Consider the following 27,977-nt stretch of genomic DNA (forward strand, 5'->3'; position numbering starts at 1 on the left):
ATCCCTGTTAAGAATAATATTATATCTTATAAGAAGTCACCGAAATGTTGCAGACAGTGATCTTGTAGCATACCTACACAGCACATTTGATGCTACATATGGGCTGCTCACAAATTTATATGGTTGAGTACTTCATATGTTTTATCATATCTAGTGTCTATAGAGGCTGGAAGACCCTCAGTCAAGAAGTACCTACAATTTTTTATCTAATCTACCCTGATTTTACACCCTACCTACAGAAGTAGATATTAGGGGAAGAAAGTCCCAGGTATTTTGGATTTCAGAATGAGTGTCAATGATCCAGAAGGGGTGACCACAAACACCTAAAATAATTTATGTAAAACACTGTAGTAGCTAAATCAATGGTGTAATTCTTTTTGCATAGTCAGTGCAGGGTTAAATCAGCAGATGGCCCTTTGGAGACCTCTTGTAGACTCACCACATTCATCTTTTGTAACAGGCCATGCTTGTAGGACCTTTGTCTTTTTTAACCTTTGGGGCTGTAACTGCATTTTGCACTTTTGCATTTCTGACAGCTGCCATGTTATTTGCTCTGCTGATATAAAGGAGTACATAAACTGCTAACAACAATAGATCAGGGTATCTAAGAGATGGTTTCCTTCTCCTCCTTGAGTATGGGAGCTCAAAGATGACTTGTAACCATAGCTAGATTAAGAATAATGAATATTAGACCTTTGTGAGTGTCCTAAAGTAAGTCATCGTAACACTGAATATGCTGCTCAGGCTAATGTCTTTTATTCTTTAAAAAAATACAGGAACATTCTAAAGAAAAAAAATTCTACAATAAAGTTAGAGCTTGGATCATGAAAACTGAGCAGAAAACCAAATGTTAGGCCTCTTTACCTTTGATAAAAAAAGGTAAAACTGACAAGAAATAAATTTTTTCCTTAACACTTTCCCTTTTTCATTAACATATGTATTGCCAAAATCTATCATTATAACTTACCACAAAGTGGTCAGAAAAGCTGCAGATGCCTCTGTTGCTAAGCAGTGGGAGCTTGGAGGTAGACCAATCATAGCTTACAAGAAGGTCCTAAATATACATTGCCTTGGTTTTCTTTATATTACTTTGGATGCGTTCCCGGTGTCCTTGTTCATTAAGGGTCACATAAAATGAGTTATATCCTCCATGCTGATTCAATTCCTGGAGAAATGTATTTCTAATTCAGTAGCACCTAAAGGAAACCAATGTCATGATCCTTAGGTGAGCTGCAGGTGACTTTGTTAACAGATCAATGCTGTATCATTTATAGTTTCATTTGCTTGCATCAATTTAAAGATTTTTTTAAGTAGATACATTAATTGTCTTTATATTCCTCTCAAATACAAGACATCACAGAAAGAATTCAGCTCATAGAAATATTATCTCTGAGACAAATATGAATAAGCAATTTGTGCTCTACAAAACTATGTTAAATAAAAATGATACAGTTACTTAATACCAGGAACCTTTAAATTGTTTCTCATCCTTGACACATAGGTGCAGATTGACCAAAACGGCAATGTGTAATCACACTTATTTTCACTTCGGTGGTTCAGTGTTTCACACGGATGCCTCACAAAGCCATTGATTTCTATGGGTCTTTTCACATTGGCTTGTATTGTCCCTGATTTGTTGTTCGTGAAAACAAAATATGAAACGCCCTATTTTTTTCACCTATGCGGATCACGGAAGCCAATAGAAGTCTCTGGGTCTGCAAAAAATGGATACAACATCTGTTTTTTTCACTGATGAGGCTGAAAAACCAGGTGTGATTTTTGCATAGCAATGTTAACCATACAGTTTTTTTGCGAACACTGAGACAAAATGGATGCATCACGGACAAAAAACGGAAGTTAAAGGAGACAAAAACCAATAGATGCGCAACTGAAGCTGAGCAATAACGTCAATGTGAAAGAGGTGGCCTTAGTGTCCCTGGTTTATCATACTTGATTCTGATGGTAGATTTCCTTTAATATAAACTATAGCCCATTTCACTAAGGCTGTTTTTGATTAATAGTAACAATTGTATAACCTGTCCATTAACTTAATTACTTAGGACCTCATATCAGACCCATGTTTGAACACTATGAGGGTCACTTACTTACCCAGTCCTGTCGCGATCCAGCGGCGATCCAGCTCCAGCTAAGGTCGTGCACCCGATGTCCACCAGGTGTCGCTGCTGCGCTGAAGTCCGCCGAGGTTCGCTGGAGTTCACCAACCTATTCCCGGTGCATGTGAGTGATCAATTTTGCGATACAATTAGTTTTTAAAATTCTGCAGTTTTTCCGAATCCGTCGGGTTTTTCGATGGCCACGCCCCCCGATTTCTGTCACGTGACGCAACTTCTGTTGCGCCACAATCCCATCGTGTGCCGCAAAATCCCGGGGCAATTTGGCGCAAATCGGGAAAATTTGGAAAATACGCCAGAAAAACGCGATTCGGACCCTTTCTACCCCTATGTACCGATATTTTTCTTGGGTCGTCATTACACACCAGCTCTTTTTTGGGGGTTTATTTTACTCTTGGGAAACTTGCTCTGAAGCTTTATTTAGCTTACCCCTCATCCCAGATTCACTGGGTTTGTAACCTAAGAGGTGACATGCTTGTATCCAAACAAAAAAATGTAAAAATACAATTACTTTTTGGCCTTGTTAAAAAATGAATCTGGTAACGGGAGGGAGCATGGTTGACATTACTCACAATGACTACAGGTGCTTAAAGTGAAGATGTTAGAAACTGATGCAACAACATATTGGGGCATATTGATCATTCCATTTATGACAGAAATCTGTCTTAATTTACACCAAAAACCTGTGTAAAATGTGCAGCACCACATTGTTTTTAGACAGTTTGTAGACACTTTTATGACTAATAAAATAAAAGGGTAAATGAAGCCAATTTACAGGAGACCATCACACCTGAACAATATTCATTTTTTTTTTTAAATTATGTATTGACATAACTTTTGTAAATTACATTAATAATAATAATGTTTATATAGTGCCATCAAATTCTGGATTCTCTAAAGATTCACATTTTTTGATTAGCAGTGTTCTGCCACTATACACACCTACAAAGAAGTGGTTGTTTTTTAATGATTTAGATGGGATGGTCCAGTTGCCACAAACTGATGGGGTCTGAGAAAGAAGAATAGTTTCTATATTAGTATTGAAATTCACCCGCCTGATCATTACAGTTTTATGGTAGATAAGTTTGGAAAAATACGCAGGTACATCACTTTCATCCTATAAATCATAGGGTGTTGATTCAAGGGATGGAAAAAAAACCCTATACGGCTGCTGCCAATTATTGCCACAAATTAGGGAAAAATTCCTTCATAGCCCTCAAATCAGATACTCTTCATATTCAATACTGAAGCACATTAGACCTTCAGTTAAGTTTGTATGTTTATGGGAAGGGGGCACAAACAAACACTTGATTACCTTAAAGGACATCTACCACCAGGATAAAGTACTGTATGCAAATGAGCCGGAGGGGCTTTAGGCAACATTTACACCTATGGAGCCTGGTGCCCCTCAAGTTCATTTGCATACAGTACTTTATCCTTGCGGTAGATGCCCTTTAAAGTGACAAACTGGTGCTCTACTCCTCTAATGGAAACAGAGAAACTTTCTGCTCTCTGGAATCCAAGTGATTTGACACTTTTCCCCTTTCCTCTGCATGGGAATATGTGTTTTAGTTGGATAATCCATTTATGGTGGATCCTTGATATTTTTAATATTTTGTATGTTACAAACTAATATACAAAATGGGTACACAAAGTAAGGTGGTAGGTTCAGTTGTCAACAATGGCACAACTAGATAATTCTAGATCCATGAATTCATTCCACTGTCAGTTCAACCTTTATTCTATTAAATCCCAAATAATAGAAAGTATTGGATGGGTAACCCATGTGCTGCAGGTCCACCCAGTAACTAACACAACCAATACTATCATTCACTTCCATAATCTTTTTAGCTGTATAATCCCATATTGTACATGTCTATAATACTCTTATCTATTTAATCCTTTCCCTACCCACGTAATCCAGTTATCTATATTGAATCTAACCTCTATCTGTTATTTATTGATTTCTCTATAAAGCATCTATGAAGTACAGCAATGTTTCCAAAGAAAATAATGTATTCCTCTGCAATACATTGCCCTGGCTTCATCCTGCAGACAGGCTAATTACTGGCCGCCTGGGCCTATGGCTGTAAAATGTGTGGGGTTAAGACTGAAAACCAGTATGTGACAGTTTGACAATTATTTATGTTGTGTAACTTATCCGTGATTTTTATCACAAGAATCTTCAATTAAATATGGTATTAATGTGACCGGCGTAGATTGATTTATAGAGAGAACAGACTCAACTGACCTTCAGGCAAATTATCAGGATACATCAAGTGCAGAAGCTACACACTTCATGTATTGGAAGTTCTTTATAGGAAGACTGGAAAGTGTATGTATGTAAGTATGTATTGAATGTAGTAGGCCGGCACGGTGGCTGAGTGAGTAGCACTTCTGTCTTGCAGTGCTGGGGTCCTGTGTTTTAATCCCACCCAGGTCAACATCTGCAAATAGTTTGTATGTTCTCTCCGTGTTTGAGTGGGTTTCCTCCTTTATCATAGGGGATAAATATGGGGACACTGGGGACAATAACACTCCATACCAGCCCACTCCCTTCACATGGATTGGGGTAATCGCAAGTGCATTGGTGATTGTTTTAGGGCTTCTATGCCACTAGCAGTAGTTCTATGTTAATTCCACATTGATAAAGTGTGGTAAATAGTCCTGTGTGACTCTTTAGCAGTGAAAAGTCCCATAAAAAACCTCAATGACACTTTTTGGAGACTTTAATACACCAAAAAAGGCAAACAAAAGCTGGACTTTTTGAGCTGTAAATTGTATAGTGACTTTTTGTTATTTTATTGATTTCTTTATTTTTATATACACGTGTTTGGAAGTTCTATTGAAGTATTTTTTACATGAAAGTTAGAGATGATGTGTACAGATAAGTTGAGCTCATCATAAATGTATCAATTATTTAACCAATGTACTTGGAATAGACTTTGTCTTCAATCATTGCAAAACTGCTGTCACATACATCTCCTGGATCTGTCATAATAGCTTTGTCCTTGTACTTAGAAGGCATTGATGACAACTGTCCCAAACTAAGACTAACTTTGCTCAGTGCTACATTCACGCCATTACTGGTTGTTTTATTTCTTTATCAGTGGGCTTGGCTGATAAAATTTAAATATATTTCTATGGCTGAGTTCATATTGAAGTGAAAGGTTTTTTTTAGGTGCCTCTGTCATAAAAAAGCCAGAACAAATAATATAGAATTTTTTTGGTAAAAAGCAAATCACCATGTAGGGACCGCGGAACAATGTAGGCGGTCTGAAACACTTGGGGCATAAGATGTACTGCAAGGTATCCAATTGGGCTGCATTGTGGGTGGGGTTACCTAGGATTAAATAACGTGGAAGTTATACAACATGGCACAAACTCAATGCCGTTGCCGCCCTGTGGGCTAGTTTTACAGCCAGCCCTTTCCCAGTCGCACTACACCTAATCACTAGCCACAATACACCAATCCCTCTGAAAAATCTGACACTGAGGAAACGTGTCAGGGAAACCTGTGTGGTTTGGTGGCCGAATTCCGGCTCATGCGTATTAGCGGCTTTCAGCTGCCATGCTGAGAGTGTTGCTAAGAAGTTAGCAGAAAGGCGAAAAGCCACAAATGATAACCGCGAGCAGCCGATGCGCACGCACGCGTGGGAACTCGGCCAGGGGGCCGCGTGACGTATGGAAGATAGATGCGTGTGCTGGCTGACGTGCAGAGAGAAAGGCCGTGGACTTTGACCGGTCCAACTTGACTCGCTGGATTCTCTGTCTAGTCAGTAAAGTGCATCAAGCCCTTCTGAGGACATTGCAGGACAAACTGCTATATGTGTTCTGTATGATACTATACTACTTTTGGCCATATGAGAAAGTGAGAGAATTACAGTGTCCTTTAAAACTTGCATATTCATTTTTGAATCTATTAAAATCCATACAATAATTTGGTGGTACAACAAATGGGGTGAAGGCAGCGCAACAGTATTGGCACTTTTCAGACACTCATGACAAAAGTTTGGCGCCACTTGTGAATTCAGCAATTTTCTGGTGCTTCTATTTTTGCAACTCATTTTGTGGTGCAATTTTTGGTGCACAATTAGAGCAGCTAAAAGCTGATCTAGGGAGTTCTATTTCACCTTCATGAATAGGGAGACAGTTCTAAACCGTATTGCTTGAGCGCCAAATCATTAATCCCTTGCGCCACAAACTTACATCCTACTGAAAATTATAGAACACTTCCAGCTCCACCCGACGCCAAAATTAATAAATGCCCCCACGGCTTTTGTTTATTAATCCATGAAGAGCATCATCCAGCAGATGGAGCACCTGTCCTTAATCATGGCTAGCGAGCTGTATGTGTTACTATAATTAATACACACGGTTGTAATTTTAGATGAGACTTGCATAATTGATTGACCACTTGAGGAGTTTAGCTAACGAGTTCAAGTAATTAATTATTTGATTTGATTAATGGGAAGACAAAGAAAGCATATATGTAACAGTGTATATCTAGAAATTGGAAAATATGTCAATAACAGTATGAAAACTCATCCTTGAGGTTGAGGCCGTTTGGATGTCCTGTATTTAAAGACCTGACAATAGACCTTTCATATCAACACCGTTGGATTTTTCCATTGGATATGACCCACAGTTGTTAAAATTCCCTCTTCATAGAATTTTATAGAAACTTGAAAGTTCAGAGCAGCACCGCAATGCTGGTGGGTGCAAAGTCCAGATGCTCTCTGGCACAAGAGCTTCAATAGTAAATTTTCAAAAAACTGGCAGCACTCCAAGGTAGTCTCAAAAAGTGACGGGGTGTCTTTTATTCCATGTGCCATAGAATTTTATATTGAGGTGTAATTTAATACTTCGGTGAGCTGACAGTCCACCTTGGATGACCAAGAAAGAATTCAGCAGAGTTTCATTGCAAAGAAAGCAGGGAAAGATTCTGATAAGCTGGGAAGGCATTTCATCTGAATATGTATATTGTAGTTTTTTGTTTTAACCTTAACTATTGACTTGCTAAACTTGTTAAAGGAAACCGACCACCTCAAAAAACATAAAATTAAACCTATTAATACTCACCTCCCTCCTCTTCACCCTGATCCCGGTTCTGTCCATCTCTAATCCTCTTGGGTTAGTGGGTCTATGTGATTGATGTCATAAAGACATATATTGAGAGTGTATCTATATTTTTTGAATAAGTAGAGTCCTGGGTTTACAATTGGCCTAACGAATTTTGACCCTGCCAGGACACTACAACTACATCACAAATGGGACAAATGTCCTAGAAATTCTTTTTTTTTTTTTTTTAAAGGGAATTAATAAAAGTTAAGTTTTTAGGTTTTTCTGATATTTCTGTGAATTTTTCATCTCTAATCTTCACATGCTGGGATCACCTAAGAAAGAAAGTTATATTTAGTAGCACGGAGTTCCGAGACAAGATGTCCGGTGCTCCGGGTTGCTAATTATGCACACCCCCACAGATCCCTCTCACATGTTGGGATCATGGGAAAGTGAGGTGACGTCCTTCAATAGGCTTGAATTCATGCCTCTCAAGTGACGTCACCTCCCTCTCTCAGCATGGGAGAGGGAGAGGGAGGTGGCGGGGGCATGTTTAATAAGCAAGCCAGAGCACCGGACATCTTGTCCCCGCACTCCATGCTACTTAATATAACTTTCTTTTCTAGGGGATCCCATTGTGTCAAGATTAGCAACTGACAGCGACAGGATCAGGGAGAAGAGGAACGGGGATGAGTATTAATTTTTTTTTATGTTTTTGTGGTGGTTGATTTCCTTTAAACCATTAGTGACCATTTAAACGGTTAGACCAGGAATTAAACATATTTCATACACAACCGCGAGGATGTAAAAATATAAAAAAACTTATACTTACCTATTCCAGAACTCCCCTTGTCCAGCAATGATTTATAGTGAAGTACAATGTGAGAAACACAGATCATAACTATGACAATGATGTAGGGAATGACTACAGTGATTACTGCACTAGTAGATAAGAAGTAATTCTAACTTTGGATAATTACCAGCCAAAGTAGTTCAAGGTGTAAAGCCTTTAGATAAGTGGTGGCTCTTTCCATGCTTATTATGTATGTGGAAAGGGAAAGAGAATAGAATGGTAAATGGCTTATACTGCATTTAGAACAGCATTATATACCGAAATGAGAACAGTAAATAGATGTGTGTAAAAAAATTAGGAGTTTCTTGATTACTGTTTCCAGACAGATGTGGTCTCATCATATAGGCTTGCCTTATTCTGTTGTATGAAAACATAGCACGTGAGTCTAACGTCTGTGGTGTGGAAAATATTTGAGCGGTTTTTTAGAGATGCTATCCTGGAGTATCTCACTTTGCATTACCTTATAACCCAGCGTCAGCATGGGTTTATGAGAGATCGGTCCTGTCAGACTAATCTACGAGGAGGTAAGTTCAAGACTGGATCTGGGGGATGCTGTGGATGTTGTATATCTGGACTTTTCAAAGGCATTTGACACCGTGCCACATAAAAGGTTGGTATATAAAATGAGACTGCTGGGAATAGGGGAAAATCTGTGTATTTGGGTAAGTAATTGGCTTAGTGATAGAAAACAGAGGGCCGGCATTAATGGCACATTCTCAGATTGGGTTGACGTTACCAGTGGAGTGCCACAGGGATCAGTATTGGGGCCACTTCTTTTTAATATTTTTATTAATGACCTTGTAGTGGTTTAACACAGTCAAGTTTAAATTTTTGCAGATGATACTAAGCTGTGTAAAGTAATAAATACTGAGGTAGATAGTTTAGCATTACAGAGGGATTTGTGGAAGCTTGAGGAGTGGGCAGAGAAATGGTTGATGAGTTTTAATGTAGATAAATGTAAAGTTATGCACTTGGGCCAGGGAAACAAAAAGTATAATTATGTTCTAAACAGTCAATTACCTGGTAAAACTGGGGCTGAAAAAGACTTGGGGGTATTGGTGGATGGTAAACTTAATTTTAGTGAGCAGAGCCAGGCGGCTGCTGCTAAAGCAAATAACATTGTGGGATGTATCAAGAGAGGAATAGATTCTCATGATAAAGACATAGTTTTGCCCTTATACAAATCCCTGGTCAGACCACACATGGAATATTGTGTACAGTTTTGGGCACCAGTGTATAAAAAGGATATAGTAGAGCTGGAAGGGGTGCAGAGGAGAGCAACCAGGATTATTAGGGGAATGGGGGGATTAGAATACACTGACAGATTACAAAATTTGGGATTATTCAGTTTAGAAAAAAGACGACTGAGGGGAGACCTCATTACAATGTACAAATACCTGAACGGACAGTACAAGGATCTCTCCAAAGATCTTTTTATACCTAGGCCTGTGACCAGGACAAGGGGGCATCCTCTACGCGATTTTAGAGGCGATTTTACCATCAACATAGACAAAGGTTCTTTACTGTAAGAGCAGTGAGACTATGGAACTCTCTGCTGCAGGAGGTTGTTATGGCGGACTCTATGTACATGTTCAAGAGAGGCCTGGATGCCTTTCTGGTGAGAAAAAATATCACGGGTTATGGGGATAACACACTTATTTAATTCTTAAAGTTTGGACTTGATGGACTTGTGTCTTTTTCCAGCCTTATAAACTATGATACTATGATAGCAGGATAGTTATCATAAGGCCCCCTGATGTATCCACCGGGGTTATGCACAGCATTTATTTCTATGCCAGTTCCTGCCTGGTGTAGAATTAGCAGCAGCTGGCAAATTTTCACATATGAAAATCCACCAGGTGCCCCACTGTTGTGAAAGTGGCGGATTGCGGAATATATTGGGCGCAGAAGCTCTGAGAAATATCCCCCATAGCAGCTATGACCTGGGCTGGTTGTAGCCTTTTTGCTTCCTGAGGTGAAAATTGGGTGTCTGTGTATACGGGGGGAGGCTGAATAAGTGTTGTAGAATTCAGACAGAGGCTCGCTACAGATCTTACTCAAAGCGGAATGGAGGGGCAGTGAGCACAGCAGCGCACTAGAGTGCTCTAAATTGAATCCAGCTACAACCCCGGAATATAAATTCTATTTTAAAGTTCTGCTGCTACTAACGACACACACTCATATGGCTACACATCTCCAGGACCAATACCTTAAACTGTCTTTGGCGTTCAGGGGCGTAACTTGGGGCGGCAGGGCCCCCTCGCAGACTTCTGAATGGGGGCCCCCTATATCCTCAGAACACACTTAGAGTACAACCTCAGAATACACTTATGCACACACATTTATGCGTTGAAAAATATGCTGTACAATGTGCAGCATAATATGCATATATTAATGCACATCCTCCATTCTTTAGTGTGTCAGGTTGGATGCAGCCCCCCCCCCTCCAACACTGTGGGCCCCATAGCGGGTGCTGATAACGCTGTAGTTAAGCCCCTGGTAGCGTTGTATAGTCAAAATGCACATGTAGATTTTAATTATTTACTCAAAACTACAGTATATTTTGTTAATGATCTGCATAGTAATTTTTCAGATGAAGCAATCTGTGCTAGCGCTCCTTTGCCAGGATAGAAATATGATATCATTGGCATACAGGACTGTCCTATTTCAGGGGTCCTCATCAAGCACTGTAGATAGCATAACCCCACCATAAAGGCATGTCTCACACCACACTGCACTGCTGGCAAAAAAGCTTCATTCTAGCCTTCAGACATGTCATATATGACACATAAATGGGGAAGAAGTAGTGTTATTTGTTATTTTTAGAGCACTTAGGAAAATAATGTTCCTGTTACTTAAAAACATTTCCATAGTAGGCAGTTTTTCATCTTTATCTCATTAGTTCAGTATTTCAATCTGTGAGAATCTTCATAAAACTGTCTAGAAACAGATGTACTTACATATTTACAAATCTGTAAAGCTGTTTATTTGCCTTTTATGACTATTGTGTTTGCTATTTTCATGAGGAATATTCATCATGCTTTTTAAATTAAGCATACACACAGACACCCACACATATGCATAGTTGTATCTACAATATCTAGTCCTGCTTATACAGATTATTTTTCAAATTGTAGGAAACTTGGGTTTCTTTGTTGCCAGTAGCTTTAGGCGGCTATTCCATTAAGCTCCATGGATTGCAGAGTGATGGGAATCAGATTTCTTTATGCACCAATAATAACTGACATTAATGTGCAAATTCACTGATACCCATAGTTCCATGTACTGTAAATCCATATACTATGAAAGATGAATCCATATTTCAGGATTGTAGCTAGACTTGGTGCACTGACGTCTAATCTGTTGCACTGTGATCATTTGTAATCTGTTGTCATGTGATATGTTGACAGTCCTACACAGTAGTCCTAGGCAAAACTTGAGGGGTTGCAGTCCAAAAACCCTTAAGGAGCACTTAAAAAGCCTTAAGGAGCACTTAAAAAGCACCTGTCATCAGGTCTCAGTAACTTATTCTGTCACCACTACCTGTAAGAGCAGCTTGCAAGGATTCCATCCCAGTCTTTATCTAGTTAAAATCATCTTTTCTTTATTATGTAAATAAGGCTGGGCACATGGAGAGAGAAAGTGATGTCACTCTTGTTACCCCTCCTCTCCTCCCCCTGCTCATGCCTGTGTGTATAGTAAAGCATTTCTAGTGCTTCATTTGCTGCCTGTGATGGACACAGACATCAGCTACACAAGTAGTGTATAGGAGTAACAGCATGTCAGGCTGTTACAACTGCTACATGCTGTCAGTCATATGTATGGGAGTATCTCATACACAAAGGCTGCAGGGGGCATTGCTGCCAGCACCAAGAAGCACATAGAGGAGCCAGCACCAGGAGTGGCACATCATTATACAGGCTGTCATCATGTGTATAGGAGTATCTTATACACAAAGGCTGCAGGGAGCGTAGCTGCCAGCACCAGGAAGCACATAGAGGAGCCAACACCAGGAGTGGCACATCATTATACAGGCTGTCATCATGTGTATAGGAGTATCTTATACTCACACAGGCTGTAGGGAGCGTGCCTGCCAGCACCAGAAAGCACATAGAGGAGCTAGCACCAGGAGTGGCACATCATTATACAGGCTGTAATTATGTGTATAGGAGTATCTTATACACAAAGGCTGCAGGGAGCGCAGCTGCCAGCACCAGGAAACACATAGAGGAGCCAACACCAGGAGTGTCACATCATTATACAGGCTGTCAGTCAAGCACTGGGGGTAATGAATGATGAGGAAAATCCCCATATACTGCCATACCTCATCCCAAAATGTCCGATCTATCAAAATAATTACAGTTATTCCCGACGTTTAACCCCGTAATGGGGTTTTTTTTACAGGAGGTTTTAATTTTTGTAAATGTATGAAAACGTTACAAAACTATACAAATTTGGTTTCCCCCTGTTCACACCAACCCAAATAAGAAAAGTAGACATGTCATTTGGGATGCACAGTGAAAGACATAAAATCCAAGCCAACAAGAAAACGGTGTAAATACGTTTTTTTCACCATTTTCATTGCACTAGGATTTTTTTTCCCGCTTCCAGTACATGGCATATTAATTTAATTTTTTTCCCCGATGGCCACGTCCCCTTTTTCCTACATGTTGATCCAGACTCCAAACATACTAGTAGGTTGATCTGTGAGCACTATAATTATTATTAAATCCTTAATACATGTGGCAAAAAGCACTTCAGACAGTTTTCTGAAATTACCCCTGATTTCTGGTGCAGAGAGCTCGATAACTCTCCCCCACTGTATAAACCTGTATGTGTACAGTTTATGCACAAGTCACTTTAATAGATTTGATTAGACATATTCATGTAGATATACTAAGAGCAATTCCTGATGATCACTGTTGCAGATGTTACTCTAGAAGTACTAGGTGCTAAAGTGATTTGCATCTACTTTTTGAACATCAAATTTGCATCTGCAAATAGCTAGCGTAGATTTCAGCTATAATTTATATCAGTTTCTGTTTGGCAAAACACTAATTCTGGACACTTTTCAGAAAACTGGTGAAGATGGCATAAAGAAATTACAATTATCCATGCCAGAAAGCTGGCCTGGCTTAATGAGTTTGGCGCTATGTGTATTTCTATGCGACATATAAATTTCTTCCTATAGAAACTTTGTTAGCCTTAAAGAGAACCCGTCATGCAAAATAACCCCCCTAAACTAAATATATTTTCATAAACTGCCATTAGAGAGCATTGCCTCTATCCCTTCATTGTCCCTCTACATGCCTGTAATCCTAAGCAATGAGGTCCTAAAGCTGTATGCAAATGACCTGTGAAATGTCCAATGAAGCATTAGCATATTCAAGCTGTCCACTCTATTCATGAGTGGGAGGTACAGCCACACCCCCAGTGCTTGACTGACAGCCTGTATAATGGAGTGAGGCTGTATAATGATGTGCTTCCTGGTGCTGGTGGCCACGCCCCCTGCAGCCTGTGTGTGTGTGTGTGTGTGTGTGTGTATAGGAGAGATACAGCAGCTCCAGGCAGCCATGTTATAGCAGAACATGTCAGATTCATGTGTAGCTGATGTCTGTGTCTCTCACCTGTATATTAGGAGGTTGCAGCATGTCAGCAGATGCAGCACAGATACCAGCCATACTTTACTATACATTACACACAGACATGAGCAGGGGGAGGAGAGGGGAGAGGTAACAGGGGTGACATCACTGCCTCTGACCATGTGACCAGCCTCATTTACATAATAAAGAATAGATAATTTTACAATGATTAATGTATGAAATAACTAGATAAAGGCTGGGATGGATCCTTGTGAGCTGCTCCAACAGGTAGAGGTGACAGGACTAGTGGCAGAGACCTGATGACAGGTGTCCTTTAAGAAATTCTAATATTTTTTTAAAAATACATTACACATTTTTATATAGAGTTTTCAGAAATTGAGAAAAGAGATTTATCAAATGGTTAATGGGTAATTAGAAATAGTTGCAAATATTGGATTTTTGACGCAATTGTGCTACTCAAGCCACTTTTCTTTTACATATATATATATATATATATATATATTAAGGACAGTTATATTACTAAGTAAGCTTTTAGTATCACCTGAGCAGAGGGGTATACACAAAACAGGGTAACAAAATAGTTTTATCTAAATTTTAAACAAATGGAATCCTCCATTGCCTTAGATAGGCACAAACAGCATCTAAAGCATTTCTAGAGTTCAAAGGAAATCTACCATTTGCTTTTATGCATGAACCAAACAGAACAGAATGCAGCTACACTGAACCGAGTGGTTTTGCCGAAAAAAACAATTACAAAATTATGATAATGAGGCTCTGTCGCTCCTGTGGCTGCCCCAGCACTCTCCTCTTACCCTAATTATGCACTGCTTCAGTCTTGGCATGCCCAGCATAAGCAGAGAACACTGTATTCACTGTGTTGTCCCTGAAAGGCAGAAGTAATCAATCACTGTACCATCCCGCAGCTGCTGTGTATCAGTCATCCAGCAGGTTGATTAGTCCCATCTGGACAGTTCAGGCAGCTCTTTTATGTATGGCAGCCAGTCTGCACCCAGCTTTCCCAATGTCCTGAATTTTATAATTGTTTTTTGAGCAAAACACTCAGGGATTAGAGACAGCATATACTCCATAGCCCAGACTGTAGGGAGAGCTCTATGTAGTTATTATAGAACAGTTAGAACATTCTGTTTTTAAAAAATGGCATATTTGTGTTACCAATTGTAGGATCACGTAACATCTGTGATGATATTGTTCAATTTGCTTAAGTGTATGTAACATAATGCAAAATTTATAAGTCAATTTTCAAACTCAAGGAGTGTATCTAAGATATGCCTTCTCTGCCTTGGAACTCAGCAAGAAATATGCATAAGCATTATGTAGCGTCGTATAGTAATGTTAGAATATTCTGCTCCAATATAATTGTATTTAGATTGGATTTAGACAGGAGCATCCAGAATGCAGCGTGAACTGCGCTACATTTGCTTTCTCATGTGGTTGCAGAACTATATGCACTGACCAATAAATCGTCTTAAAAGTTAGAGTATTTGGCCTGAAGCCTGAAAATGAATTCTGTACTCAGCAGCAGCATGGAAATAAGGCTCAGCGCTTTACAGAAGGAGAAATGTTTCCAACTTATCACCTTTTACATACTTGATTCGTATTATCTGTAAACCTACTAGTCAGACTCTGAGTAGCAGCACTTCTCCGGATAACAAAGACTATATTAGAAACACATGCTTTGCCTCTTCATTCTGTAAGCTTCTTACCAGGCTTAAATTTTATCCTTTCATGTACAGTTGTCATTTTTCCATTTTACAGATCTCACCTTTATGACTGGGGATGAAAGTAGGATATTGGTTTTCTAATTGTATTCATACTTTTGTTAATACAATGTTGCCTGAGAAATAAGACTTAAGTGGCTAAAAGTCACTTAAAATCACTTATACCTCTTATATTTCATATGGATCCTACTAGACTATTAGTATATAGTAACAGTAAGACATATGGGAGGATGTATAATTAGAGTTTTTATCTTCAAAATATCTCACAAGTGTCATAGCTACTGTTATGCCCCAAATTTGCAACTTTCACTTCAGTCATCTCAATCCAGTTTTAGGCCAGTTCCACTCAAGCTCTGCAGCCCATGTAAGAGATGCTGTGTGGCGGACCAATCCCATGGCAGAGCAGAGGACTGGAGTCCCTGCATTATATAGAAACATAATGTTCCCTCTGTTGGGTGAACAGCCACGCCAGGACTGTGATAGTTAATACAATTCCAACACGGCCGGCAGAGGAAATGACCGTGAATTTTATTTCTATAAAATGCAGAGAATCCTGACATCACATTTCACGTATACACAGGCTGCATACATTCGTGTGTACCCGGCCTTATCCAGATGTAATACTGGTAGACAGATTTTTTTTTTTTAAATAACAAATTTTATTTTCCCAACATAATACACAGACAATAAATACGTACTTAAGATTTAAAATACAGTAGACTATAAAGAGCGTGTTCCAATTACTTGTAATTAAATGTTACACATATTATTTTCTATTACATTCTGGAAATAAATGTTCAAAACTGAACTCCTTTACTTCCCCTTTGTCTTTATTTATAACCCATCACGCTTATATGTCATATCTATTTAATCTTTTTATTATAAGTCTTAAGTATCCTAAAATACAAAACCCAAAACATACCCACTCAGCCAAGGAGGGAGAAAAAAAATTCTTCAATTCCTAAACTAATCTTGCCCTGCAGCCACCCCCCATATTTTTCCCAGTCTCCCTGAGACCCTATTTTCTCACAGTAAATGTTTTCATAGCTCTTGATTTTCTCCACCATAGCTGTCCATTGCCTAATGGTTAGAGGTACCGGTTTCATCCAGGCCCTTGCAATCAATACTTTTGCGACCAGTGATAACTTACTAATTGTTATCTTTTGAGATCTTGTTATTTTGAATATCTCCTCTTTCATGAAGTAATTTATCAACAGAGCCTCAATAGAGCATGGGCACATGACACCCAAAAGGTTGACTATCGAAGCATGCACCTCAAACCATAAGCTTTCAAGAGCTGGGCACCCTCATATGCTTAAAATCGGCTTGTCTTTCATTACATTTGGGACAGACACGACTGTGTCCCATCTTACCCATTCATGCAGGTGTAAAATTAAGTCAATGAACATAGTTAAACTGTATCAGCCTGTGGCTCATATTTAGAGAGGAACGTGCAATATTACGATATACTTCTCACCAGTAGATAACAGAGTTGTGAAAACTATCCCTTTCCCATTGTTTCTCTGCATTAAATACAATATTCTGTGAGTATTCTGTTCAGTATTTTATAAATTTTATAAATTGTGAGTATACCTTTACTGTCAAAAAAAGTTTATCAAAAGTAGTGTTACAACTAACAATAAAACGTGCATTATTTACATTTTTTTTATAAGCATCTCGTATTTGCATATAATGAAAAGCAAACCTATTGCCCATAGGATATCTGCTCTGTAGCTCCTGAAAGGGAATCAACACCCCATTGTCAAATAAATGTTTCACCTTTGTCATACCCATTATCTCCCATATCTGTGTATCTATTATTTTAGAAAACTCCTCTAAATTAAGATAGGTGTGCATATTAATGTGCCTGATATTGCGCTAATTTTCCTAATATATTTCCAACTCTCATTTACTAAGTGATACAGTGGTGTCTTCGTAGAACGACTGGTTCCAAGTTGTCCTGATTCTAATATCATGAATAGAGGCATTTTATATACTTCTATGATATCTTTATACATTGCGACAGAGTCCCTCCACTTGTTTATGAAGAGCACTGTAGCTCTTCCACTTGTACCATATTAACTTTTTACTTTGTAATGTTAGAGGAGAGAGGGAGAAGAAAAAAAAAAGTTCCCGAAGGATCAGATCCCTGTCTCTAGAGGATAACACTTAACAAGCTAGTGCGAGGATAGGAGCCAGGAATCGGTTTACGACCCATAAGACAATGAGCTCTCTCAATTGTAAATCCCAGTCGTAAAAGATCTAATAAATAAGTACGGTGTAAATAAGTAAATAAACTGGACGGTGTCCTTTTGTTCAACACCCTCTGGAAAACCAACCAATCTGATGTTGGCCCTTCTGGACCTATCTTCTAGATCAGAGATCTTTCCCAGTAACATTTTATTGTCAACCTACATTTTGGCGATAGCCTTTTGGTTAGATTCAGTTATTCTCTCAAGCTTGGTAATTCTGTCCTCCTGTTCTCCTAGATGGTCCTGGATATGACCAAAGTCTTTTCTTATGAGAGGTATGTAATTTCTTGTCGTTGTTATCTGATCTTGTATGCCTTCAATTGTCAAGTTAGTTTTTTTAACAGCAGACAGGATTTCCTCCCATATTGCCGGACTAGGGTCTCTCTCATCATCATTATCGGGTTGAAAAGCAGTAAACTTAATTCCCGCATCAGTATCTTTAGGGGTTTTATTATTCTTATTTGGGGGTGGGGTTTAAGATAAGTCAATAACCATTTATTGAAACAGAACATAATACAGTAAACAGTAAATATATCCATTACAGAGTAGAAGGCGTTTGAGCAATGATCAGTATCATCAACCCGAACTTCGGGAATAGAAAATGATACACTTCCAAGGTTGGCAATCCAGAATTTAGAGTCGTTGTATAAAACAAAGCATATGGAGTAGGGCAGATTTTAGGTGCAGATCTGTCGTCTCTATTCGGTAAAACAGCAGTACAAAGATATGAACAGAACAAAACAATAAAAGTACATACGAGAAAGACAGGGGTGGAACACTAGGGGGGGGTAGGCAAGAAAGAGTAAAGCTAAAGAGATGAATAAATGGAGAAGAGCAGTAAAGAAAGTAGCTTGTAAAGCTGTCTTACGATACTGATCCGGTCGTAACCCAGGTCGCAAAAGAGGGTGAATCCCTGAAAGTTAACCAGATGGACCACGTGGCGTAGAATTGTGTGACTCTGCCGTCATCAATAGCCTTCAACTCTTCCATTCTGAAGATATGATTTAGGGTGGTGACCCAGTCCGCTCTGGAGGGGTGAATAGGAGATCTCCAGCAGCAGGGGATAATCTGGTGGGTAGCTACAAGAAAGTGTCTCAGGAGGTCCTTTTTTATTCTTGAAATAGGTCAGGGAGAGCCGAGAGCAGAGCCTGCTCTGCTGTCAGGGTGACCTGTGATTTGGTCAGAGTATTGTATAGCTGGTTAATATTCTGCCCAAGGGGGTGATGACCGGACAACTCCACCAAATATGGTATCATTTCTGCATCCCTGCCAGCCCTGGTCCGAAATCTGAAGATCGATTTGTCTCAGCTTAACCAGGGTGCGGTACCAGCGTGAAAGAATCTTAAATTTGATAGATATTTATCTAATTTAGACGAGTTCTTATATCTGTCCTTAGGGGAACTAGCTCCCATAGACTTTCTTGAGCTACCCTTAGGTGGCATATTTTCGTTTTCCTTTTTTTACTCCTTTTCTTTCCCCCTTTCTTCTCTTCCTTCCCCCCCCCTAATGTCTTTCCACCACCTAGCTACCCCATGCTGTAATCAAACACTTCAAATAGTACAGGATATTAAAGGTAGTCCTCGGATCCTTATTAGCATAAGAATAAGCACTCATCTCCCGCAAAAAGGATCGATCCCCACATGTTTCTTTTCCCTGCATCCAGATGCAAAGGTATTTCAGAGAGCTCAATTCATAATCCCACGACTGCACCGTTTTGCTGGATTGACAGATATTATTCAAATCATGGTTATACCTTTTTCTGGTATAGCTTTGATACACAGTCCCACCACACACAATATCCACAAACGGAAAAGACAAAAGCAGCTCTCTTGTAATATCCTTATATGACCATTAATAGGCAGAGAGTTCCTAGTTTGGTGACTTATGCCTGACAGATGCAAAATAGTATAATGGAGAAGTATACTTAGCTGCCCAAGTGTTCAAAGTTCAGCAATATGCCCGATCCTGCCAAGACAAGCCGACCGGATCACCACCCTTCTCCCAGCGCCGAGCTTAATCACTGCAGCCAATTTGCAAAGAGAACCACCTTCTCCCCAAAAAGGCTGTGTCGTGGCCGCGCGATGTTGTGGCCATGCAATGTCGCTGCCTCCGCTCACCTCAGGGACCACCAGAATTACTCATGCGCTCCCGCGCCTGCCATGTACCGCAGCCTCTGCTCTGATCCAACCGAGGGTCAGCGCATACCACAGAGCCACATCGGATCAGCCTGCAGCCGAAGGGGGGGGGGGGCTCCAGCATGGCGTGCTACGTCATGCAGCACCTGCTCCTCCTGGGTAAAAAAAAAAAAAAAAAAACTGTTGTTCAGATTTTTAACGTGCAACTTTTCAAAAAGTCTTAAATTTAGGTGCAAATCCACTCCAGTCCTTCAGCATTGTTCCTCTACATGCCTGTAAACTTAAACAATCAGGTACTAAAGCTGTATGCAAATGACATGAGAGATGTCCAATGAATCATTATCATATTCAGCTGTCCAGCTTATTCATGTGGGAGTGGGAGTGCTTGACTGACATGATATAATGTATAATGATGTGGCACTCCTTGTGTTTGCTCTTCTATGTACTTCCTGATACTGGCGCCCCCTGCAGCCTGTGTGTGTATGAAATACAACTGCTACAAGATGCAGCCATGTGTATAGGAGTAACAGCCTGACATACACTACTTGTGTAGCTGTTGTCTGTCTCTCTCACATGTGTTTAAGAGAACATGTCAGGTACCCTTGTTGCTGATGTACGGTGAGCCAACGTCATTAAGGAGCGGATGAAGACAGGTAGGATGTAGGAAGGGGTTTTGGTGCATATTGTGTGCAGGGAACACAAAGCATAAATTATGAAAAATGGAGGACATTATGATTTGAAATGTGAAACCACTAGTGCTTGGCTGTGTGTGCTGGCAGGGAGCCAGGTAAAGTTTAAAATTGCATATTTCACTAAAAAATTAACAGCATTGTTATCTACTTGGAACCTGTCACCAATGAAAAATACCCCTCTGGTGGCAGGCTCCATTTAATACTAAGATTTCATGAAGTCAAAATCAAAGTATCCCTTTATAAGAAGTCATCATGGTGTCATCACAAGATTATAACTTAATAATGAGTTATCATCAGAGTACCTCTTAACTTCTCATGGAGCATAACCATGACATGACAGGGGATTGTTTGTTACCCGTTCGGCTGGGTGGAGATGGGAGCTAGATTACCCCCCGGCCCAGTCATGGCACCATTAGACACAGAAGTAAATGGCGGTTCTGAACTAACTGAAGTTTTTGTGGCTAGTTCACAGCTGCCATGTACGATGTATGAGGCCATCATGGTGTCATTATCAGCGTACCCCTGAATACTTGAGTCATCATTTTGTCATCATAAGAGTACTCCTTAATAATGAGTTACCATGGTGTTGGTATATTTACTACTATGTTGTAGTAGTTAACTGCTGTTAACCGTTTAGGCCCGTTGCCTGCGACCTGTTGTTCAATAAAGAACCGTGAGTTGATTTGCACAACGTTTCCTCTGTCTGGTCCCTGGATGCGGCTGTCTACCACCATGGCTTTCCCATCCATTACCCAGGGACTTGCCGCAAGGAGAACCAGTACTTCAGCCTCTCTTATTTCTTGCACACACCACCTGCTGGAGACCTGCCAGGCTGTAGGACAGCCCTCCGGTCCCCATACCAAGCACCGTGACATCAGCACATCCTAGGCTGCAATTGCCAGCCACTCCAGTTTTCTGGGCCCCGGCTGCCTCCAGGCCCCAAGAAAAGGCTAGGCCCCGGTGGGGGATGTTGCATAAACCAAACACAATGACATACTAGTGTGTGCCCCCTTAAGCAGGGTCCACAATTCTTTAAGCTTCCTATGCCCTTGTTTTTTTTTTTTTAGAAAAAAAAGGCTTTAAAAATTATGCAAATGAGTCTGATGGGCTCCAGGCTCCATTAACACCTATGGAACTTAGAGTCCTCCGGAATAATTTGTATAATTATAAAAACCTTTTTTTTTTTTGTTAAAACCAGGGTATAAGAAGCAGAAGGACAGATCCTGCCAGAGGGGGCAAAAACTGGTATGTCAGTGTGCCTGGTTTACAATCCTGGTGGTAGATGTCCTTTAATGATATTGTGTATACATTTTTACCTTTTCACATTGGGCTCTTGAGGTGCCTCTTTTTAGGTATTATATGGTGTATATGTACTGAGGTGTTTGCATTGCTTTAAAGTCAATTATTTTACGTACAACTACCTAGTCTCCAATATTATTTCTTTTCAGTCAGAGGTCATAAATATAGGGAGACCTGAGTTATTTCGGGTCATGGCACACCTATACTGTTTTCCCATAGTTCTAATAATCTATAATATATTCATGGTTGGACATTCTCTCTATACATTCATATTGTAGTATACCATGTAAATCTTCAGCATCATTGTATAGGAGGTGCATAAGCTGCTGGTATGTGCTGTATTTTCTGAAGAGCCCCCAGGTAAGTCTTTTTACATTTTTCTGAACTATGACACATGGATACAACTTTAATGATGAAAAGCAGCCATATACTGTATGTCTATTAGATGCTGGAGGCCAGACACATGCAGAAGCTATTACATGTAAATGAGGAGCAGTGTATTCCTTGCAGGCCTAGAAACCAAGCAGAAGGCTTACATAGAAAGCTGGCCAGTTACCAGGTTGTTAGATTCTAACAAAAGAAAAGAGTATTTCAAGGTCCTTGTTTTCCTGAGCTCAGCTTGATGTGGATAGTGAAGAACAGTCACCTAGTGCCATCTAATGGTTATAAAATCCAACCTCTCTGGCAATATCTCAGATTTCTACAGAACTCCATTTATGATGCATCAGCTAATACTACAATGCTATATCATTATGGCCATGGTAATCTGTCTGTGTAAAAGCACCCGTCCCTCATACATGAAATTATATGAACATCGTTGACTGAATTTATTTGGCAAAATAGAATTTTATCTAATGGTGTACTTTACAATTTTCATAATGGTTCTTTTACATGTATTTTTGATGTATTAATATAAATGCATGTTTATCAATTGACTTTATATAAATGTTGTATTCTTTAACCTCTTCCTGACCACCCATACAGATTTCTCCGACAGTCACTAAGGGGCCTTAGGCTGGGCTAGGTTTCTCCATCAGCCCAACACTGCTCAACACCTGCTCTAACACTCTAACACAGGCTGTTAACCCCTTCGAATGCTGTGACCACGCCACGGCATCAATCACGCCTTAGCCAAATGACACCTTAGCCAACTCCGTACTACTAAGCATGAAAACAGAGCCCACAAGAAAATGGCGCAGATGGGGTTTCTTGTCAATTTTACCTCATTTTGAATTGTATTTCCACTTCCCAGTGCACGACATGGAATATAAAATACTGTCACTAGGAAGTACAATTTGTTACGCAGAAAATAAGCCCTAAAACAGCTCTGTACACAGAAAAATAGTGGCAAAAGGTTAATATGCCTGGGATAAGGATTTGTGGTACCTGGGGGCATGTTTACACGTGGCATTTTGGTTACGTTTGGAAACGCAATCCAAAGGCTCCACTCGTGATAACATATGTTGGTAACATTATTTACTAAGGTCCCACGGCCGCATTTTTGTCGGATTTTACGAAGTTTTCAGGAATTGCGCCGCTGTTACAGGTATTTAACTGGGGATTGTGTCGCACGCAATCAGATTGTGGCGCAGACTCTACAAGCATGTCATGACAATCTACCATACAGGACCAGATGATAGTATTCACTCATATTTAACTCACATGCAGTCCATTTCCTTTTGACCCCCCTCCCCTTTACCCCTTGAGATGTTTCTACTTCTTCACTGGAATCCAGTTGTGTTTAATTAAACCAATTGGACTTAATTAGGAAAGGCACACACTTGTCTATATAAAATCTCACAGCTCTCAGTGCATGTCAGAGTACATGAGAATAATCAGGTCTAAGGAACTGCTCATGGAACTCAAATGCAGAATTGTGGCAAGGCATAGTTCTGTCCAAGGCAACTAAAAGAATTTCTTTAGCATTCAAGGTTCCTAAAAGCACAGTGGTCTCCATAATCCTTAAATTGAAGAAGTTTGGAGGACCACACTCTTCGTCCGCAGTCACACGTACCGCAAGGCGTCGGTCATAACGCGACATTAGCACACAGGGGGAGGTCCTTGGCCCAAACGCACATGCGTTTCCAGGGAAACGCATGCGATTGATAAGCCGATCGCATGCGTTTCTCTGGAAACGCATCTGTGTTCGGGCCGCGGACCGCCCCCCTGTGTGTTATGAACGGAAGCCTAGAGGTACGTGTGACCGCAGCCTTTCTCGTCCTGGTCATCCAGCAAAACTGAGTAATCGTGGGAGAAGAGCCTTGGTGAGAGAGGTAAAGTAGATTCCCAAGATAACTGTTGCTGAGCTCCAGAAATGCAGTAGGGAGATGGGAGAAATTTCCACAAAGTCAACTATCACTGCAGCCCTATAACAGTCAAGGCTTTATGGCAGAATGTGCCGACAGAAGCCTCTTCTCAGTGCAATACATATGAAAGCCTATAACACATGAAGTACTCCAAGATTATGAGAAATAACAAGTAACAGAAGATTGAACTTTTTGGTGTTAATTCTAAGCGGTATGTGTGGAGAAAACCAGGCACTATTCATCATCTGCCAAATACAATCCCAACAGTTTAGCATCTTTGGCAGGCAGAAGTTATCAATTGCTATACCATCCCCTAGCTGCTGTGTATAAGTGATCCAGCTCAGGCTGATTAGTCCTGTCTGGACAGTTCAGGAATGCCAAGCAGCATGCAACCCAGCTTCTCCAAGGTCCTAAATCAACAAAACGATTCAGATCAGGGATTAAACAAGATATGTTTAGATATGTTTAGCATCAGTGTAGCTGCAGCATTCTTAAGGTTTGGTTCATAATGCATGAAATCAAATGGTAGATTTCCTTTAAGTGCTCAATGATGTGCTCAACAGAGCTCTTTCTCAAGTTCAACACAGCAGCATGTTCTAGCAGTGAGACCTGTCAATTGGGAACAGGGAGGCAGGACAGTGCAAGAAAAATTATGCAGGACTCACTTATTGTAAAGGACTCACATCAGGTGACTTTCAAGTTTACAAACAAATTTTTTAACATTGCAGCCATCTAAAGGAACCATTTAGGGATAATGACAATGCTTTTTATTATAGTTTTAATAATGTATTTTGGGTGGGTTAATTTAAATGGCAGGTTCTCTTAACCCCTTAACGACCTGGCCCTTTTTAGTTTTTTCACTTCCATTTTTGACTCCCCACCTTCAAAAATCTATAACTTTTTTATTTTTCCACGTAAAGAGCTGTGTGGCTCGTTTTCTGCATAACAAATTGCACTTCATAGTAATGGTATTTAATTTCCCATGCCATGTACTGGGATGCGGGAAAAAAATTCCAAATACAGTGAAAATGGTGAAAAAATGCATTTGCGTCATTTTGTTGTGGGCTTGGATTTTACGGCTTTCACTGTGTGCCCAAAATGACATGTCTACTTTATTCTTTGGGTCGGTGCGATCATGGGGATACCAAATTTGTATAGGTTTATAATGTTTTCATACAGTTACAAAAATTAAAACCTCCTGTACAAAATTGTTTTTTTTATTTTGCCATTTCTGGCGCTAATAACTTTTTCACACTTCGGTGTACAGAGCTATGGGTGGTGTAATTTTTTGCGACTTTTGATGACATTTTCATTGCTGTCATTTTTAGGACTGTCTGTCCTGTTTAGTGACTACCTTTTGATCACTTTTTATTGATTTTTTATATTTTTCAAAATGGTACAAAGTGCCATTTTTTACTTTGGGCGCTATTTTCCATTACGAGGTTAAACGCAGTGAAAAAACGTTATTATATTTGGATAGATCGGGCATTTTCAGACGAGGCGATACCTAATGTGTTTATGATTTTTACTGTTTATTAATATTTATATCAGTTCTAGGGAAAGGGGGGGGGGTGATTTGAATTTTTAGGGGGTTTTTTTAAAACTTTTTTTTATTTTTCTTTTAACTATTTTTCAGACTCCCTAGGGTACTTTACCCCTAGGTTGTCTGATCGATCCTAACATATAATGCCATACCTTACAATGTGCTGACAGAACATTGTAATGATAGGGTTAATATGAGTCAGAAGACCTGAGGCTGTCACGGGGAGCGGCGATCCTCGGCAAGATGGCAGCCATCTTTTTAAAGCCGCCAACAGCATTGCCGGCGGCGATCAGCGGGAAAACACAATGCTGCAATATGCAGCAAAGACTTACTGGCTATGGAGAGGGCTCGTCCTGCAAGCCCTCTTCATGCATGGGAAGGGGTTAAAGGGTCATTTTAGTCTTAAAAATGTTTGCATCTTTATTTCAAGACACATAGGGCTAGGAATTAACACATGCTTTAGGATGTTTTTTTCATTTTTAGTTTTATTTTGGATTAAAGTCACAAAAAGCGGAAAAAAACCTTTTTTCTGCTGTATAGTAGATTGCTTTTTTGAATTTTCAAATCAACTAATTAATAATTGAATTATTATAAGAAGGTCAATCCATGTGTCAAGGTGTACAGACCACCATTTTTTAAATAATATAGCTAATTCCGGCCAGCCCATATTTACAAAAAAAAAAAGAAGAGGCTGGTCTGTGAAGGTGTTAGGCGTTACAACTCCAACAATCTGATAGAGCATACGTGTTTTATCATTTTTGAAGTATAAAGTTCACCTGTCTTGACAACCTTTAATTGAAGGTTACTCAGACTGTGGAGTTCATTCCCTTGTTTAAGCCACAACACTGAGCAGAGCGTTGTGCTTCCATTTTTGGCATATAATCTTCTGAGAACAGTGATCTGCAAAATGCTGGATCTCCAATAAGCTGATATTGATGACCTATTCATACCAAATGAAACCCAATGATGTTGCTGTTTTGATGTCGTAATGATAATGAGGTATGAGAAATGTCAAAGACCCTGTTCACATTTATGTAGATTCCCAGCAGCCGATAGTGAGGAGTAAGCAGCATTACTGTATGCAGGACTTCACCTGAAGACCTCTCCTTCCATAAGGCATGAGCATGTGGGTCTCCGTCCCAGGACTGAGTTTGCCAAACAAGACTCAAGGCCTCTTTGTGCCATCCTAGGCAGACCAGGAACAATTAATTTTCTTTATTTATATAGCGCACACAGATTCTGCAGCGCTGCACAGAGCCATGTCCCCATGGGGCTCACAATCCAATCAACCAACCTACCAGTGTGTTTTGGCTTAGAGTTAAATTAAAGCAAAGCATCCTGGACCTTACAGGAACAGTGAGGAGGTTTGGACAGGGTTGGACTGTCGTAGGATTTAGGCCGCACGTTTTAAGTTGGGTTTTAGGTTGCAGTCAGGCACTTAGTCTCTAAAAGGTTCTCCATCTCTTATTAAAAAAGACAATATTATATAATCCCATCCTCAATTTTGCTGTCCATTGGTATATGTTGTACAGAAGTACTGTGGCTTCTACTAAAATCAGAAGCTGTGACACTGATCTGAACAGAGCCATAAACAACCTGGGCAATACATTTGCCGGTTGATGGCATTTTGATACCTGTGTAAATTTGTAAATTTCATGAAAACGTCAAAATAATCTTTATCATCTTTATGATCTAATTATTTATCTTTTATTAATTTCAGATTATTATTCAGAAAATACTTTAAAAGATATGGAAACACATGAAAGACATGGCTACATAGAACAACAAATACAGGCGGTCCCCTACTTAAGAACACCTGACTTACATATGACCCCTAGTTACAAACGGACCTCTGGATTTTGGTAATTTACTGTACTTTAGTCCTAGGCTACAATAAACAGCTTTAACAGTTATCAATGGTGCCTGTAATTAAGAGTTATTGTTTATCCTGGTTGTTATGACAACCCAACATTTTTAAAATCCAATTGTCACAGAGACCAAAAAATTTTTGACAGGGGTTACAATGATAAAGTATACGGTTCCGACCTACATACAAACTCAACTTGAAAACAAACCTACAGACCCTATCTTGTATGTAACCCGGGGACTGCCTGTAAACATATGCAATCCCTCTCATTATGTACCTAAAAAGCCAAAACATGTTAGAGGGGCTGAAGATACTAGAATACTAAACAATGTGATTTAATTATTTTATTTCAGAAATGAGAAAAGTTATGTTTTACCAGTTTGTTAATATCATCAATCTTCTGTGTAGTGTTGTACGGCAGTTCATGTCCTGGTGCACACTGTTTTCCTGTAAGGCAGTTACAATGTATGTCACTGTAGTAAGTGGGACTGCAGC

At 39.8% G+C, this 27,977-nt stretch overlaps 1 protein-coding gene and 1 long non-coding RNA gene across 3 annotated transcripts in view; one reads left to right on the forward strand and one right to left on the reverse strand.

Moving 5' to 3' along the window:
- The window catches only part of CPO (carboxypeptidase O), a 132,204-nt gene that overhangs the window by 32,046 nt on the left and 72,181 nt on the right, over window positions 1-27,977 (forward strand). Inside the window, exon 1 of one of the 2 annotated variants that reach the window (XM_072121053.1) lies at window positions 27,340-27,477. The exons of the other annotated variant lie outside the window; for it this stretch is intronic. Coding sequence (XP_071977154.1) covers window positions 27,365-27,477 — 113 coding nt within the window. The 5' untranslated portion in view covers window positions 27,340-27,364. Of the gene's footprint in view, window positions 1-27,339; window positions 27,478-27,977 lie in introns of those variants that run through there. 2 annotated transcript variants of the gene reach the window in all.
- Window positions 927-27,929, reverse strand: LOC140075336 (uncharacterized). The gene is made up of 3 exons (XR_011849396.1): window positions 27,859-27,929; window positions 19,758-19,930; window positions 927-1,196 (listed from the first exon to the last, which is right to left on the reverse strand). It is a non-coding gene; the product is annotated as an uncharacterized lncRNA (long non-coding RNA).

The sequence above is a fragment of the Engystomops pustulosus genome, chromosome 8 (genome assembly GCF_040894005.1).
Source record: "Engystomops pustulosus chromosome 8, aEngPut4.maternal, whole genome shotgun sequence".
NCBI lineage: Eukaryota > Metazoa > Chordata > Amphibia > Anura > Leptodactylidae > Engystomops > Engystomops pustulosus.